The sequence below is a fragment of the Cajanus cajan genome, chromosome 11 (genome assembly GCF_000230855.2).
Source record: "Cajanus cajan strain Asha chromosome 11, NIPB_CcT2T_4, whole genome shotgun sequence".
In the NCBI taxonomy this organism is placed as follows: Eukaryota; Viridiplantae; Streptophyta; class Magnoliopsida; order Fabales; family Fabaceae; genus Cajanus; species Cajanus cajan.
Window position 1 is genome coordinate 7,724,430 of NC_138527.1, and position 19,563 is coordinate 7,743,992.

The 19,563-nt window shown below is 39.2% G+C and overlaps 1 protein-coding gene across 1 annotated transcript in view; it reads right to left on the reverse strand.

Annotated features, from left to right (window-relative positions):
• LOC109810670 (putative clathrin assembly protein At2g01600) overlaps positions 1 to 17,523 on the reverse strand; it is a 29,789-nt gene extending 12,266 nt beyond the window's left edge. The window contains exons 1-5 of the mRNA XM_020374184.3: positions 17,292 to 17,523; positions 17,133 to 17,202; positions 16,940 to 17,037; positions 15,488 to 15,626; positions 8,347 to 8,474 (exon numbers count right to left, since the gene is read on the reverse strand). Of these exons, the coding sequence (XP_020229773.2) occupies positions 8,347 to 8,474; positions 15,488 to 15,626; positions 16,940 to 17,037; positions 17,133 to 17,202; positions 17,292 to 17,381 (525 nt within the window). The 5' untranslated portion in view covers positions 17,382 to 17,523. The remainder of the gene's footprint in view (positions 1 to 8,346; positions 8,475 to 15,487; positions 15,627 to 16,939; positions 17,038 to 17,132; positions 17,203 to 17,291) is intronic.
• Between the last annotated feature and the right edge of the window lie 2,040 nt (positions 17,524 to 19,563).

Sequence of the window (19,563 nt, forward strand, 5' to 3'; positions counted from 1 at the left end):
TGAAGTTATGTACTACGTTATGAACTAAATTAAATAAATATTAAATATTGGATTGAATACTCTTTATTTTTTTGTGTTCGTATTAATTTTAATCATCTAATAAATAGCTAACAATTACTAACTAAGATCCCAGCAGTTTATTAAATTCCAATACACATGCAATTTTGGTTATGTTCACCCACTTAGCTCAAATGTTAGAGCATCGCATTTGTAATGCGATGGTCATATGTTCGAATCCGATAGCCTTATGACCGCCTTTCTTGGTCAGGTTCATGCTACCCTCCATGGTTTTAATGAATTGTTATTGCCCACCACCTTCATCCCTGTTGAGGCTAAGAAAAAGCTAGAGGATTGTAGTGCTTTCCTTATGGTCCTTGCTCTGTATGGTTTGCCTCTAGAGTATGATGCTACTTGTGATCAAATTCTTGGATCACCCATGGTTCCAATGATGATGTTCTCACCTTTTGTCCTTCTTCGCATTCCACCTAAGGTTACTACTAAAACTCATGCTCCATCACCTGGGGGCACATTTTCTACCATCATCTTGAGCGTACCATTGACCGATATTGGAAATTGCATGGTAAACCACCATGCCCTACAAATGTGGCCCACACATCTCATGTGGATACCATTCAACCGGCAGAACAAACACAAGGTTACCCCTGCTACTTAAGAAGGTTTTGTCCAATGTTTTGATAGTCTCCAAAACTCTGATTCCACTGCTTCACTTGCACATAGTTGGAGATCCCATATTGACTAGTAGTATGCCAAAATAGAGTATATAAGTGAGTGTAATCCTCACCCTACAAGTTAATTTTGTTGTTGCACATAGTTGCAGGACTTGATATCTGTCGTTATTGAACCACCAACAGATATCAAGTCCTGCAAGCTTCATGCTTGAGATGTCCAATACTCAGCATGACAAGGGTGTGTTGGAGATCTCACATTAACTAGTGATATGGCCCAAAACATAGTATGGAAGTGAGAGTAATCATCACCTAACAAGTAATATTTTAGGGTTAATTTAGGCTCATGACCCACATTTCTTAAGAGGCATTGTTATGAGCTCTTCAATATTTTCTGATTTAATACTATAATTTTGACTATTCTCTCCTTTCCCTTCCTCATCCCTATCCTAATCTCTTCTTTCAATCCTCACATTTTTATTTATATTAATAGGTACTATAGCCTCCCTTGCACAGAAACCATTCACTAAATCAAAGTAACAAGACACAAACATTACTTGCTTATTTCTATACCATTCCATTTTTATAGTCTATAGTTTTGGTGTCCTAGCATTACTTTTCCTGCATCAGTTGCTAAAATCATAGCACTAATTATTCATTTAATAATAATAAAAACAAAATTCAAAAGGACTTAAACAATTAATTTCCTTGTCAAACACCGTGGTTCATGAATCAATTAAGTGTTAAAGCACAGAAAATGCAATAGAAAACAGTGAGTATAAAATAAATTACCATTGTTAGTTGTCAATTTTACTTGAATTTCACGAATATTATTGCGTAAAATGGCATGCTTTCACCCCTTTTTTTCCTTACAAATTGCCCCAAGGACGTGAATATTGTATATAGTTATATAATTATAATATAGAAATCCAATCCATTTAAATTATAGTAACTTTTGGTTAATTATGGTGGTTTTGTTTTGTAGGATAAGAGGAGAGAAATCAAAACAAGGAGAGAAAGAGAAAGGAATTGAAGTTGAGTAAGATTCATGCAAGAAAAGATGTTTATCTCTACCAACTAAAAAGGCTGGTGCCAAATTAGAACAGCTTAAGCTGATTCAAGAAAATGAGAAATCACATTTTGCCAAAAAAGGGCTTAAGCCAAATCAGAAGGGCTTAAACCATTTTAGAAAAATTGAAGATTGCAATATATGAGAGAAAGAATTCTTAAGGAGAATATTATTGAATAAGAGTGAATTTGACAAAAGTGATACATGAAAGGTATCACCTACATATATATAGACCTAACGGACTTAACTAACTCAAGAGTTAGTAAGTCAACAAGACTAACTAACCTAAGAGTGTTAACAGAATACAATCAGAAAATACATGTAAATAATACAACAAATAAAAGTATTTATTATCCTATTCTCTTCTCTAATACACCCCCTACAAGCTCAAGGGGGATGAAACATAGTAGATGGATCAGCAACATTGAGCTTGGAGCGAAGAAGAAGAAATCGCTTGGGAGACAAGGCCTTGGTCAGGACATCCGCAAACTGATGTTGGGCAGGAATATGCGAAACAATGAGGGACTTGTTGAGCACCTTTTCACGAACAAAAAAGATATCAAGCTCCATATGCTTAGATCGTGAATGTAAGACAGGATTGTGCGAGAGTGCAACAGTACTTTGATTGTCACAAAGTACAGTAGGAGTGTTTAGGGGAATCTTTAATTCTTTCAGAAGTGACTGAATCCACAAGACCTCAGTTACAGCTTGAGCTAAGGCTCTATATTCAGCTTCAGTGCTGGATCGGGCAACAAGTAGTTGTTTCTTGGACTACCAAGACACAAGATTAGGACCAAGATAGAGACATGCCACTGAAGTTGATCTTCGATCATTCGGATCAGACGCCCAATCAGCATCAGTAAATGCAGTGAGATTGAAGGAAGCAGTGTGCTTTGCAGGCGAGAACACAAGTCCATGACCGACAGTTCCTTTTAGGTATCTAAGAATTCGTTTGACAACTTTCAAATGTTCTTCCATGGGAGAGCACATGAACTGACTTACCTTGTTAACACTGAAGGCAATTTCAGGTCGCGTAATTGTGGCATACTGTAATGCACCAACTACGGACCTGTACAAAGTAGGATCATCAAATATATCTTTAGCAAGCTGTTGACCACCAATCATAGGAGTGGAGATGCCTTTTGAATCTTCCATTTTGACCTTAGTAAGAAGATCAGTGATATACTTATCTTGGGAGAGTAGCAACTTTCCGTGAGAGAGGGATTTAACTTCAATGCCCAAGAAGTAATCCAGAGTACCGAGATCTTTAAGAGAAAAAATAGCATTAAGTTGGGTAACAAATTTTTGTAACAAGGAAGGAGAATTTCCACTGAGAATGATATCGTCAACATAGACAAGCATAAAAACAGTGGCATCTGATGTGGAGGAAATGAAGAGGCTGGGATCACACTTGCTTTTGCTAAAGCCAAGCATGAGTAACACAGACGTGAGTTTGTCAAAACATGCGCGAGGAGCCTATTTTAGGCCATAAAGAGATTTGTGTAATTTGCAAACAAAATGTTTATTGGCAGAGTCAACAAAGCCAGGGGGCTGAGACGTGTAAATATCCTCCTCAAGCATGCCATTGAGAAAGGCATTATTAATATCAAGCTGTCGAAGGGGCCACCAAAAGGAGACAGCAAGAGAAAGAACAACGCGAATGGTCACGGGTTTCACAACAGGAGAAAAGGTTTCAGAAAAATCCAAACTAGGTTGTTGATGAAAGCCTTTGGCAACGAGTCGAGCCTTATATTTATTTATGGAGCCATCAGGATTCTCCTTGACACGAAAAACCCATTTGCAGCCAATGGGTTTTCTGCCAGGAGGCAGGGTAGATAAGGTCCAGGTGTTATTGTTATGTAGGGCTGTGATTTCAGCTTGCATGGCAGCAAGCCAATGAGAATCAGCTAAAGCAATTTTGACTGTCTTAGGCACAACATGTGAAAGAAGAAGTGTGGGGTTTAGTCTTGGTTGAACAATACCATGTTTGGAGCGTGTGGTCATTGGATGAAGGTTAAGAGGTCTGGCCGGTTCTGAGGCTAAAGCAGAGGCAGCAGAGGTGTTGGATGATGAAATAGGTGAGGGAAGTCGAGAATCAACAGAGGCAGATTGAGAACGTGGGAAACTATCATCTGAAGAAGCAGAGCTCTCGGGTAGAGCAGGTGGAGGTGGGTTAAAGGAGGAGAAATTGGGATTGATGAGAGATGGAATGGTGGAGACAGAGGTGGTAGGGGCAGACGAGATAGATTTAGAGACAAAAAGATCCTTGTATGGAAATCTGTCTTCATTAAACACTACATCTTTGCTGATGTAGATGCAACCAGACTTGCTTAAGCACTTGTAGCCTTTGTGAGTAGGAGAGTAGCCCAAGAAGAGGCACTCCTCTGACCGAGGTTGAATTTTATGCTAATTGTTTTGTCTGAGTAATGGAAAATAGGAGCAGCCAAAGACTTTTAGAAATTGATAATCAGGTTCTTTGTGATGAATCAGTTTATAAGGTGAATGATGATCAATAGATGAAGAGGGGAGCCGATTAATAAGATAGACAGCAGTCAGAAAAGCATGATCCCAGAATTTGAGTGGTAACGAAGCATGATGAAGCATAGCCAAGCCCAGTTCAACGATATCATGATGGCGTCTTTCAACCATGCCATTTTGATGATGAGTGTACGGACAGGTAAGTCGATGAACTATGCCTTCTTTTTGTAAAAACGGAACTAAGGGACGAAACTCACCACCACCATCAGTTTGAACCGCCTTAATTGGAGTTTGAAATTGTTTTTCAGCAAGTGCTTTGAAGTTGAGAAAGTGAGAGAGCACTTCGGACTTTAGGTGAAGAAGATAAATCCATACATATCTAGTGCAAGCATCAACACACGTCAAAAAATACAAATAACCGCAACTGGAGTCTAATGATGCAGGTCCCCAAACATCAAGAAAAACAAGTTCAAGAGATTTAGAATAAACAGTGGTTGAGGTTTTAGAAGGGAGTTTATGAGATTTAGCCACGCAACATGAGTCACAAAAGTTGGAAATTTTATTAACATGAGGAATGCGAATGTTACACAATTGTAGAGCTTTGATTAGTGCATCATGATGAGGATGCCCTAATCGTAAATGCCACTGTTTGTAAGTATTGGAAACAACATTTTTACATTGTTCAGAAACAAAAATACAGGGTGCAGAATTAAGAAAAGCAAGATGCTTGGGTATGCCGCCAGAGTTGGTGTTACTCTTTGCAAGAATTGGATGAAAATGATAGAGACCATCTTCACCAAGCTTGCCCTCAAGAAGAGTCTCGTTCAAATCCTGTGATTTGACAAAGCATGAATGAGGATAGAACACAAAATAGACATTATTATCTTTGGCAAATTTAGAGACACTAATCAGATTTTTCGTTAAGGTAGGGACAAGTAATAGATCTTTAAGGCAGAGAACTGTGGAAGGATGAAAGGGGGACCTAAACACATTAGAGCCAATAGAAGTAATAGATGTACCTTGGCCATTGGCCATAGCAATGTGCTCAGCTCCGGTAAACTGAGCACTTTGTTGAGGATCCGGAGTGGCATGGTGAGATGCACCAGAATCAGGGATCCAAGCTGTGGCAGTGTTCAGAGTTGGCGCTGCCCGTGGAACAGAGGAATTAGCACCAGAATAGCCTTGCTGAGTAGGTGATGACGTAGGAAGAGTGAAGCCAGGTGGTGGAAGATAGAAACCAGAAAGAGTAGACCCAAAGGAGCCACCCACGGTGTAGGTAGGCCACGAAGCTTGACCAGAGAAACCAAGCATATTTGTAGTGCCAAACTGTGGAACAGCACCAGTACGAGGAGGATAGACGGAACCTGAGCCAAAGGAGGATAAGATGCAAGCATTGGAGTAAACCGCTGATAACACGTGGAAGCTTCATGACCACGTTTGTGACAAATTTGACATTGAACCAGAGAACCACGATTCCGACCACCACGGCGACCACGACCACCTTCTCTGGTCTGAGCAGGGAAATTCTGAAACGTGTTAGGTTGAGGGTGAGTCAGCTGAGGTTGTTGGAAGGCTAGGTTGGCACTAGGAGGCACTTGAGGAACAGAAACAGTCTGGGCAAGATTGATTGTTACAGGTTCTTAAAAGAACAGCGATCTTTGCTTGGTCAAGACAAGCTTCTTGAGCAAGAATGACGTTCTCAAGTTCTGCAGGGAAAAAAGTGTCATCCCTGCTAGCAAAGGCAGTAACTGTGGAAATCAGCAAGTCATACTCAGGTGGAAGACCACCAATGATGCATTCAGCATGCTCACGAGGTGAAACAGGATTACCAATTGAAGCCAGCATTTCAATGATGGTACTGATGCGAAGGAGATATTCAGAGTACGGTCGTGTCCCTTTCTTGATCGTGCGAAGCTCAAGACGCAGTTGAGCGGCTTTAATCTTGGTGAGAGTGAAAATGTTGAAATACAAGGTCCCAAATCTGATAAGAATGTCGACAGGAGACGACACGAGCCTAAATGGATTTTGAAAGTGTTGAAAGCAGCCAAGAAAAGAGCAAAGAATCTTTGCGGTCCCAGACAGTATACTCAGGATTGATGGTGTTTGAGTCACAATCTTCAGCAGTCAAGAACTTGAGCGGAATCTTTGGATTAACAACGAAACGTTCAAGGTCATGGGCGCGAATCACAGCAGTGACCTGTTGTTGCCAGGTCATGAAATTTTTGTCATCCAATTTGCACGTAACGGATTGAGAAAAGGTATGCGAAGCAGAATGATCAGAAGAAGAAGAAGCCATTGGATCAATACAGACAAGAAATTGCGTAACAATCAGAGGCGCGAGCGAAGAGAACAACGAGACGCGACAAACGCGTAAGCAACAACCACGGTGAGGCGCAATAATCGCGCGAGCAACAGCAAGGGAATCGCGCGAGAAACGCAAACAATGAGGCACGACAATCGCGCAAGCAATGGCGAAGAGAAAAACGCGATGAACACGAGCAGCGCGAGGGCCAGGCACGACGGAGATGATGACCAGACACGACGGCGATTTGGGCAGAGAAACGGAACGAACCGTGCTCACGATGATACCATATGAGAGAAAGAATTCTTAAGGAGAATATTATTGAATAAGAGTGAATTTGACAAAAGTGATACATGAAAGGTATCACCTACATATATATAGACCTAACGGACTTAACTAACTCAAAAGTTAGTAAGTCAACAAGACTAACTAACCTAAGAGTGTTAACAGAATACAATCAGAAAATACATGTAAATAATACAACAAATAAAAGTATTTATTATCCTATTCTCTTCTCTAATACAATATGTCAAAAGAAAGGCTTAAGCCATTTCTACTTTCTTTAGGGTGAAGTATTCCTAAAGGACTTAACCAATTTGTGGTAGCAAATAATCTCCTATTACAAATTAGAACATATTAAAAGGGAAAAAGGAGAACCCAAGATAACTCTCTATACTTTTACACCTCGCCTATCACTATTAGTCTCTATCCTCGAAGACCATCCATGTTGAAGATTTCATGACGACTTCGACGGTTCGGGAACGACAGCAATTTCTACTAGATTTTTCTTCCCTTCTTTTGTTAGTTGGCCCTCATGGAAATGAATAGCTAAGCTTTTCCTTATGGAATTGAATGTAACTTATTGTACTTTATGTGACTCTTAATCTTTATATGTGTTATGATCTTTTCATTATTTTATGGTTTCATTTCAGTTCTTAAAGCATTTACGTTTTGATCATTCGTAAATTGACTTTAGATTTGGAATTAAACTATAAAATGTTTTCTAAATCAAGACTTGAAATAAAATGCCTACCAACCCAAGTTGCTAGGAATAAAGCTTAGATTCGTAGTTTAAAAAGAGTTTTTCTTAATGCAAGTTTCTCTCTTGAATATGCAAGGGATTGGTATTCAATAGAGAAATCTTCTAATCTCTTTATCAAGGAATTGATATTGAGTGAATTTAATCCTAATCAAAATAGTGAAAGAGTGATTAACATATATATAGTTTCAAGATCACAAAGAGGTATAATAAGCGAAATCCAATCACAAGCTTCTTGAATGTGAATTTCCTTACTACTTGAACATTAGCTTGTCAGTCCTTTTAAGTTTTATCAATTTGAACTTTTAGTTTAATGAATCAAACAATGAAATTGAGTAAATATAGTGTATATATTTATTTCCTGCTTATCTAAACTAGTTGAGAATCAATCAATCAACCCAGACCCTGAAGAAAGGACCTTATTCATCAATGTTACAAGTCAACTTTAGTATACTTGCCACAGGATCAACAACCATCATATGCAGCAGGATAACCATGTCTCATGTAAGAATTCTATGTTGCTAAATAACTAATGGCAAATACCTATAAATTTTCCCAGAAAGCTACAACAACATACAACACCAACAAAACAAAGTTTTCTATATATATATATATAAACAGTCATGCAGGTCTGAGAACTTAAAGAAAAAAAAATAAAATGCATAAAATAATCTACACTTATGAAGCTTAATGAAATTACCTTCCCATTCACTCCATCAAAATAAAACTCTTATTTTATCGCAGAGAGAGAGAGAGAGAGAGAGAGAATCACCTTGTCCTGCCCGGCAACAGGCTTAGGTAGACGCTCAGCTTCAATATCATACTTCAGAATCCAGAAACATTCAAGTCTTTCTTCCAAATATAAGGCATATGTACGTAACCAAGCAGAACAATCCCAAGCTACAAGAAAATGACATCATACAGTCAAATTAAACAACTCAATTATTGAACCAAAAACATCAATCTATGAGTCCCTTTAATTTCTGGGGATTTCCTATAAGGTACTTATATTTTCAAAGTTGGTAATTGGGTCATCAAAATTCCATAAACTTATAATGGGGTACCTTCCATTCAAGAACTGTTAATTGTAAGCTGAATACAAGGACCCATTTAAAATTGATGAAACTAAAGGACCCAACCATAAATTTACTGGATCCCTGTAATTTAAAAGTTTTCTAATTGGGTCATGAAATCTTGCTTTCCATTAGAAACTTCTAATGATAACAAGGAACCTGTCAAGGACCAACTTTCCAGAAACTCAAACTGTTAAGACTCATGAATGATTTTACAACTCAAACACCCTTCACCTAAGAGCCATTTGATCTTGAAGTGTGGACTATGCACAGGTCAGGCCAACCTGTTAAAATTTCACTTTCTACTAGAATGAAGGGCCTGTTGGAATATCTAGATCTCAGAATATGCTGGTTGTGTCAAAAGTTTTTAGAGTATTGCATATGATAGAGATTTAGTGGTTTCATCATATTTCATTATATTTCTTAGCTTGGTTCTTTATTTGATTGAATTAGGGAGAGGAGTCTAGTACTAGTATAAATAGGGTTCAGAACTTTGTATTTTGCACAACGTCAATAACACAATATCATATTATTCAAAGTCTCTTTACTCTCTTCTCTCTTTTCCACCTTCCCTGCCTAAACCCTTTATTTTGAACATGGTATCATTATCAGAGTGGTACCATTCTTTAGCAACTGTCTTCTGCTTCACTGTTAATTGTTGATAAATTCCAGCAGCAAAAATCCTAGAGTTTCTTCCACCGATGTCACCTCTGTCCTGTTCATCTCTATCATGTTGGGAAAAACTGCACAGGCTAATGGATCTTAGACGAAACACACAAAACACACCACATATAGAAATAGAAAAAGGTACAAATTTAACAATATTTGGAACCTCTTACCTACATCCAAGTAAACATCTCAACAATATTTACTATCTCAAAAGAAGAATTACAAGTTTTATGGACAAACTTAAAAAAACCCTCCCCAAAGAATGTATCACCCCTACAAACCCGAGTCTCCCACTCAAAAAATACAAGGAAAGATAACACCCTTGTCACAAGAGATCTTCTCACATCTCTTTGTTCACATCTCTCCTGTTTGGAATTCTCCTCCCTTCACATGATCCCCCTTCTTCTTGGAGTGGTGCCACTTCTTTTCAAATGGATTCTTATATACCAAGGGTTCATGAATGTGACTTGGTGGACTTTAAGTGTCCCACCTCTCCACATAGCCTCTCATAACTGATAGTGGAGTTCTCCAAGAATCAAGATACATTCCACTACCTCTAGGATTGCAACTTTTAAATGTTCACCCACTTGCATTTTGATAGGGGACCTGTGGTTAAACAGGTCTATGTTAGGAGGGAAAAGGGGGGTAGTTAGTTATTTTTGTAACTAACTGATGACAGTCGGGTAGGGACTGTTAAATTGTATAAATAGGAGGGAATAAGGGGGAGGAAGGCATTTGGGAAGTATTGTATTATGGGAGAGATAGGCACTCTCGAATTGCCTAGTTCACTGTATTGTGTCCTTCTGGTTGTGTTGACAGCAAGGACTCAAGAGCAATAATACCACAACCTTTCGTTATTTTCCAATTCTCTCTTAATATCCAATTGAGACCTATCAACTGGCATCAGAGCTGGTTGCGAACCTGAGGCGATCAAGAATGGAGAAGAAAATGGAGATTCGGTTGGAACAGGTGGAAAGGGGCTTGCAAGACATACACAAGCGTGCAGCGGAAGAAACTGAATGGCGACGCAACATAGAGGGGGCGATGCGCGAGATGCTGGAACAGTTGAAGGAATTGCGCGTGACGATTGGGACAGCGGGAAAAAATGGCAGAGAGGGTGACGAAATTCCATTGGTAACAGGAACGGAAAAGAACGGGTGGAAATGGCGAAACCTAGAACTTCCTCTATTTCAGGGGGATGAAGTGATGGGCTGGGTGGGAAAGATGGAGAGATATTTCAGGTTGAAAGGCGTCTTGGAGGACGAGAAGGTGGAGGTGGCAATGGTGGCGCTGCAAGGGAAGGCGCTGGCGTGGTTTCAGTGGTGGGAAAGTAGAAATCAAAATCCCTCATGGATGGATTTCAAAGGTTCGTTGCTGAGAAGATTTCAGCCCGTGCTGTTGGGCCTTAAGCAGGAAGGAAGCGTGGCTAAGTATAGGGAGAAATTTGAGACCAATTCGGGACCTCTCAAGATTGGGGATGCAAATTATTTGAAGGGCATTTTCTTGAATGGTCTCAAGGAGGAGGTTAAAGCGGAATTGAGGTTGCATCAACCTAATTCGTTGGAGGAAATTATGGACTTGGCTCTTTTGATAGAATCTCGAAATTCAATTTTGAAGAAGGAAGTGGGGGAATCGTCGATGACCATTCACAAGGGAGGATGGAGCAGGAACATCTATGGCAATCGGAGGGACGAAGAGAAGAAAAGAAATGATGAAACCACTGAAACGGAAAGGGAGGAGAGTAGGAAAGGGGAAGGAAAGCTGAATTGGAAAAATATGACGGATGCGGAGTACCAAGAAAGGAGGAGAAAGGGAATTTGTTTCAGATGTGAAGAAAAATACTCTCCTGGGCATGTGTGTAAAATCAAGCAAATTAGAATAATGTTGCTTGAAGAGGGCGTGGAAGAGACGGAGGAAGAAGAGGAGATCCAATGGAGTGGTAAGTCTTCCACCACGACACTAGATTTTCGTAGTATGGTGGGAATGACTTCCAAACATTCGTTCAAATTTTGGGGAAAGATAGGGGATAATTCAATCTTGATTTTGATTGATTGTGGAGCTTCCCACAATTTCATTGCTGAATCGGTGGTGAAGAAATTGGGGCTGAGGGTGGAGAAAACAGAACAGTATTGGGTGAAAGTAGGGGATGGTCATAGTGTGAGGGCGCAGGGAATGTGCGCAGGGGTGGAGTTGGAGGTGCAGGGGGTGTCCGTGAGGAAAAATTTTTATTTGTTCGCCTTAGAGGGAGTCGACGTGATATTGGGAATGGAATGGTTGAGGGGACTGGGAGAAATCAAGGCTAATTTTGATAAATTAACCTTGAAAATCAGGCTAGGGGGAGAAGTTTATCAGATCAAGGGAGATTCTTCCTTGAGTATAGCAGAAGCGCCATTGAAAGGTACCCTCAAGCAATTGAAGGAGGAGGAAGAAATCTACTGGGTGGAGTGTTGTGTGGCAGAAACAGGACCGGGGGAGAAGATGAGAGTAGTTCCAGAAAGCATAAAACAAATATTGGAGGAGTTTAAGGAGGTTTTCCGGGAACCCCAGGGGCTGCCTCCTTCAAGAGGGCAAGATCATGCTATCAATTTGAAGGAAGGGGCAGAGATTCCTAACCTCAGACCCTATAGGTACCCTTATTACCAGAAAAATGAGATTGAAAAATTGGTGCAAGATATGCTGAGAACCGGAATAATCAGACCTAGCATCAGCCCTTATGCTAGTCCTATTATTTTGGTAAAAAAGAAGGACGAAAGTTGGCGGGTTTGTGTGGATTACAGAGCATTGAATAAGGTAACCATACCAGATAAATTCCCAATTCCAGTTATTGATGAACTGTTGGATGAACTGTCTGGGGCCACCGTATTTTCTAAATTGGATTTGAAATCAGGCTATCATCAAATTCGAATGAGAGAAGAGGATATTCACAAGACTGCTTTTAGAACACATGAGGGGCACTATGAATATTTGGTAATGCCTTTCGGCCTTACCAATGCTCCTTCAACATTCCAAGGGTTAATGAACGAAGTATTACGGCCATTTTTAAGGAAGTTTGTGTTAGTATTTTTTGATGACATTCTGGTGTATAGCAGGGACGAGGAAGAACATCAACACCATTTACGACAAGTGCTGACACGTCTGCGGGAAAATTCGTTAGTGGCTAATGGGAAGAAGTGTGAGTTTGCAAGGTCTCATATGGAGTATTTGGGTCATGTCATTTCGGCCGAAGGAGTAGCAGCAGACCTTTCTAAGGTAGAAGCCATGCTCAAGTGGCCTCAACCCACGAACCTCAAGGGTTTGAGGGGGTTTTTGGGTCTTACGGGCTACTACAGGAGGTTTGTTCGTGGTTATGGGGAGACATCTAGACCTCTAACAGAATTGTTGAAGAAAGACGCTTTTGTGTGGAATAGGGAAGCTACCAAAGCTTTTGAGACACTTAAACAGGCCATGGCAGCATTACCTATACTGGCAGTACCGAACTTTTCCAAGCAGTTTGTAGTGGAGTCTGACGCTTCTAGCAGAGGAATAGGGGTAGTGTTGTTACAAGAGGGCAGACCATTAGCCTTTATGAGTAAAGCATTATCTGAAAAGGCACAGAAGAAATCAGTTTATGAAAGGGAATTAATGGCAATTGTGTTGGCTGTCCAGAAATGGAGACATTACTTGATGGGTAGGAAATTCATTATAAAAACCGACCAGAGAAGCCTTAAATTTCTTACTGAGCAGAAATTGTTGGGAGAGGAGCATCACAAGTGGACCACCAAACTGTTGGGATTTGATTTTGAAATCCACTACAAGCCTGGTTATGAGAATAAGGCTGCAGATGGGCTTTCAAGGCAGATGATGTATGCTGCCATATCAAGGGTGGAAATGGAGGAGTGGCAGAAATGGGAAAAGGAGTTCTTGGAGGATGCTGAAATGCAAACTTTAATACAAAAATTGATCATTGACCCTGACAGGTTGAAGGAGTATGAACTGAAGGAGGGAAAATTATTCTTTAAGGGCAAGTTGGTTTTGCCCAGGAATTCTACCAGAATTCCTCTTATCATTCAGGAGTTTCATGAGACGGCTAAGGGGGGACATGCTGGAGTGTTCAGAACCTTCAAGAGGGTGTCGGCTGTATTTTTCTGGAAGGGAATGAAGAAGGATATCACTAAATTCGTGACTGAATGTCACATCTGCCAGACTAATAAATATCAAACATTGGCTCCAGGGGGATTGCTGCAACCCTTACCAATCCCTACCCAAATTTGGACTGACCTTTCCATGGATTTCATTGGTGGACTCCCAAGAGCTTCGGGCAAGGATACAGTTTTGGTGGTAGTAGACAGGTTATCTAAGTATGCCCACTTCTTACCCCTATCCCATCCTTTTTCAGCACAGGAGGTAGCCCAAATGTTCATTCGGGAAGTAGTGCGACTGCATGGGTTTCCCGAGTCCATTGTCACGGATAGGGACAAGTTATTTTTGAGTCAATTCTGGTCAGAATTGTTTAAATCAGCAGGCACTAAATTGAAATATACTTCGGCCTATCATCCCCAATCGGACGGACAAACGGAAGTGGTTAATAAGTGCTTGGAGGATTATTTGAGGTGCTTCGTGGGCGATAAACCCAAGCAATGGCCTAGGTGGCTAGCTTGGGCAGAATTTTGTTTCAACACACATTATAATCAGTCGGCGGGTATGACTCCATTCAAGGCGGTGTATGGAAGGGATCCCCCAGCGATTTTTAAGGCTCCAACCTTTCCGTCCAAAGTGGAATCCGTGAATGTAATGGCAGAAGAGAGAGATGGAGTTTTGGAGGAGTTAAAGGCGAACATTGGTAAGGCACAGCATAGGATGAAACAGCAAGCAGATAGGAAGAGAAGAGATGTTAACTTTGAGGTGGGCGATTGGGTTTATCTCAAAGCCCAACCTTATAGACTCAAATCGTTAGCGAAAAGGAGAAATGAGAAATTAGGCCCGAGATACTATGGTCCTTTTCGGGTGTTGGCTAAGGTTGGTGTTGTGGCTTACAAGTTGCAATTACCGGAGAGCAGTAGAATTCATCCAGTCTTCCACGTCAGTAAATTAAAGAAGGCCGTCCCGCTGGAGAAGCAAGTACAGTCCCTTCCGGAGGAAATTTCTGTAGATTGGGAATTGCAGCCACAGCCTGCAGAACTCTTATCTTACAGGTACAGCAGAACTGGAGAACTGGAGGTGCTCATTCAGTGGCACAACCTACCGGACTGTGAGAATTCGTGGGAGACAGCAACCAAGATGCAGACTGCATTTCCACAATTCCACCTTGAGGACAAGGTGATTGCTCGAGGGGGGAGTATTGATAGGGGACCTGTGGTTAAACAGGTCTATGTTAGGAGGGAAAAGGGGGGTAGTTAGTTATTTTTGTAACTAACTGATGACAGTCGGGTAGGGACTGTTAAATTGTATAAATAGGAGGGAATAAGGGGGAGGAAGGCATTTGGGAAGTATTGTATTCTGGGAGAGATAGGCACTCTCGAATTGCCTAGTTCACTGTATTCTGTCCTTCTGGTTGTGTTGACAGCAAGGACTCAAGAGCAATAATACTACAACCTTTCGTTATTTTCCAATTCTCTCTTAATATCCAGTTGAGACCTATCACATTTATCTGTAAATTTGAATTGTTCTCTCAACCTATTAATGGTGAATTGCCTTCATCAATAGCATTTTCACCTCACTGCCTCTACTTTTAGACATTTCACGGGCCTACAAGCAACATTTAAAGGTCACTACCCCAATGCTCAAACTGTCAAACATGTCCTTTTACAACAATCTCACTTCTAAAACTGGTCTCACCCAGAATCTCTCGTTTTGCTGTTACTGATTTAGATTTACACATCTTTTTTTCTGCTACATGGGAGTGTGTGCTCCCCATTTTCTTATCATTTTTACTCCATCTGTTTTCCATAGTCATTCCACTCTCCAGTCAAATTTAGTCCCCCTTGCCCTTGTTCACAGCCTTCCATGCTGCTAGGTGACAGCTCTTGAGTCATGAATGATTTTATATTTAGCAGACCTAATTAGAAATTTCTTGCTCTATGGACCCAATTACAAACTTTAAAATATAGAGACCAAACCAAAGCTTTCCAGACACTAATGGGACCTATAGATTAATTAAACCTAAAAATATAAAGACAAGGTTATAAAATTAACCAATTGGGCTGGAATCATCTTTGAAATTAGAAAGGTGGAGGATGCGCCCTCTCTGTGAGAAATTAACAAATTCTTCTCTATGAGTAGGATCACCCTCCCTCAACAACCGATGAATGACTATCAATGTTTTCAATGCCACCTGTTAACAACACAAAAAAAAAGTGAAACATGAGCTTACCTAACCATTGGAATAAGCCATATAATTAGGCTCAAGCAGGCAACAATTGAAAATTTATGAAAAAAGAAATCATAAGAACAAAGTGAGCAATAAAGGTAATATTAGATACTATATTAAGATATAAAGAATTCAAAACTCCTTTAGCAAAAATAATAAATATTCTAATACTTCAATAGTACAAATTTGATGCAATATTCAATTGATTTTGAGTTTAACAATTAAGTCATGGAAAAACAAGCTGATCATGTTCTATACCCTAAGAGTGGTGTTTAGCAAAATTTGACACATCATACATAGGCTTTAATTATTAAGAAATATATAATTGAAAGAATTTATTTGATTTTGTTTCATTTTATTTTTTTTATTTTTTATTTTATTTTATTTTATTTTATCTCTTCCTTTTACATTTTATGGTCTCATGTATTTTCAGGCATAATCTTGACAATTTATGACCAATTCAGACAAATTTTACCAAAAAAAACTTAAAAAGGAATTTATCGAAAACCAGATTGATCCAAAGCTAAAAGATTCTGATTGAGATTCAAATCCTAATAAATATTTAAGAAATTGGAGATCTAGGAAAAAATGAATGCCAAAACAAGAAACTAAGACTTTAGGTCCAGTTTGACTTTGACAACCTAGGCCTTTAACATAGGGAAAAGGCTGTCACAGAAGGAATTCATACTTAAATATAGAGAAAGACAACAAAAGAGCACACGATAAGACCAAAGGCAGAGCAGAAGAAAATCGCAGAAGTTTTACAACTACGTTTAATCTTTACTTTCTTATTCATTTCCTTTATTTGTCTTCTACGGGGATTCACATGGTTTCTAGCATGTGAAAATAGGTAGAGGGAGACCAATAGGAACATCAAGAAAATTATTAAAAGGGATCTCATGGTAAATAATATCCCTAAGAATCTGGTTTTTGACTGAGTCCAATGGTGTCGGGTGATCGATGTAGCCAACCTCACCTAGTTGATGATGATGTTATTTACCATGAATCTATACGGGATAAATCCTAGATTTATCAACGCATTACTTACTCGACAATATACACTTGTGAAATTTCCCTATCAAAAATATTAAAGTAGGAATGGAACATTTTTGGGTGGCAAGAGTGACAGACACTAAAGAGGTTTATTCTTTAAAGCACGAACACGCGACACGACACAAACATGCACACATGTATGTAAATAACATAGAATCAAGATACCCTTAATCTCCCCATTAACCATTAGGCATCATGATGGATAACAAAAGGCATAAGAGTACCGTCCAGTTTCGCGTCTTGGCCAATCGACGTGCGAGCGCATGAATGCAGTAAGCAACATCGGCTCGAGGCCGCGACGCAGAAGTTCCCAACAAAATTTCTACAGACAACAAACGCAATTTCATCGTTTATATAATATAAGTAAAATAAAATAAAATAAAATAAAAAGGATTCTGATTTGTGAGTGACAGTGACTTCTAAGGTGTCTCTCTTTGGGAGGACACTCGACGTGGTTGGTGGCTTTGACTACGGCAACGTCCAAGTCCTAACAATAAAGATGATATTTAGAATCAAAGGAAAAGTAAAATGAAATGGAAAATGGAAATGAGAATGAGAATGAGATTAGGGAGTGACCGCGTAATCGCTGTTGACATGAGCGAGACCGACTTTGGTGGAGTCTTTGAGAGCGCCGTAGGCTCTTCTCCATGACTCGAGAGTGCCCATTGTTTCTGTTATTCTATTCTTCAAACCCTCTTCTTCGTATTCTTCTATGATCAAAAACGGAAAGAAAGAAGGTTTGTTTGTTTGTTGGAATAAGGAATGTTGTTTTGTTTCGTACTGGGTGGCGTTTGGCGGCCATCACTAGGCACTAGCTCTGCCCCTGCGTCACACTCACTAATTTAATTTAATAATTTTGATCGTGTTTGATTTCACGTTTGAAACGTGAAAAATTACATTTAACGTGAAAGTTATAATTAATTTTCACGTTAAACGTGATTTTTTTTTAAACCAAACACAGACTCTATTCTGTAATCTATCACAACATTAAAAAAGTTAATATAGATTTTTTTCTTTTTATAAGAAATGCAGCAAACAAATTCTTTTGTTACACTCTTTTAAATATATTTTCTATTAATCAAAATTTATAAATTAAAAAAAAAATTAAAAGTTGGATAGTGTCATACCTGTTAGTAACTTTCTCACCTAATTTTAAAATTTTTAATAAAATTTAATCAACAAAAGATAAAAAAAACTTATGTATAATTATTAAGATATAATTAATGTTATTTTCTTATTAAAGTTAGACTTTTATTTCAATAATATATATATATATATAATGTATATTAATAAAATCTACATTAAATATAAATACATAATATCAAAGTAAAAGTTCAACTTTAATATTATAACAACGCTAAACATACCTAGCATGGAATACATTTCCAAATGTGTAACTATTCCAATTCAACAAGGCTTTTTTCATATGATCAACTTTGTGGTTTCAATTTTGTTCAACATGCCATTCTCGTTGCATAAGACCTTGAAAGGTTTCATGGATCATCCACACAGCTTCAAATCGAAATGGTCTCTTTCTTCTTCTCAGATTCTCATCTAAGCCAAAACGAAGTAAAATGGGAGAGTGTTATGATTTGAAAGGATTGAGATGAATGAGAGACGCATCAGGGAAGCTAATATGCCAATCGTAAGAGACTAAGGATCAACCAAGACGTTCATAAAGAAGACCTCTATGCCAAGTGAAGGGAGCACCCTGATAGCCAATATCTATAAGGTTACAATGGTTAACAAACTCTCGAAAAGCATTGTCACCCCGAATTGACAAACCAGGCGAGCCACCCTGACGCTCATAAGAATGCAGAACAACATTAAAATCTCCAATCAGGTTCCATGGGCCATCCACCTAAGTAGCAATCGTACAAAGATCCTTCCAAAGTTGAACACGTCCCTGGATGTGGGGACTAGCATAGACCATGGTACAGTACCATGAATTGCTTCCATTGAGAATCTTCAAATGGATATATTGTGAAGAATGATTCAAAATGTCCAACAGCCATTGGTTTTTGTCTCATAAGCACTAAATCCCACCCGCTTAACCTTGAGCATGGACCAAGAAGAATGAGTCAAGGGAAATCCCATGGACAACATACGTTGCATTAACACCGCTAATGTGTGTTTCTAACAGGCAAAGAACACCTACCTTATGCTCTTTAATAATGTCATTCATCAAGGTAGTAAAGCCTTTACTACCCGCCCCCCTACTGTTAGATATTTGATTTTGTCTTGCACACGTAGCAGTTTTATTTAGTTTTATTTAGTTTTATTTAGTTTTATTTTAGTTTTATTTACTTTTCTTATTGTTTTGAATTAGTCCTAGACTTTAGGAGAAAGTAACCACTTAGTCCTAGTGACCCTAGATTTTAGGAGAAAGTAACCACGTTACTTTAGTTAGTTTCTTTTTTTCTGCAAGGCATTATAAATGTATTGGCAGTCAAAATAGTAGAATTGAATTCCCATTATTTTCATTCTAGAGATAATATATTCATCTTCATACTTTGTTTCTTCTCTCTCTCGTTGTGCTCTGTTTTTGTTTTTGTTGCTGCACTTGTCTCTCAAAACCAACAACTGGTATCTAGAGCCCCATTCTTACGGACCTGTGAGCCCTATTCTTACTGACCTGCGAACCATTTTTCGTGCGGACTTGTGAAAATGGAAGCCGAATCAAATTTCTCTCAAATTGCACCTTCGATCTTCAACGGAGAAAATTATGATCTTTGGGCTGTCAAAATGGAGGCTTACCTAAAGGCTTTGGATCTTTGGGAAGCTATAGAAGAGGATTACGAAGTTCTTCCGCTGCCGGATAATCCCACCGTTGCCCAGATCAGAAGCC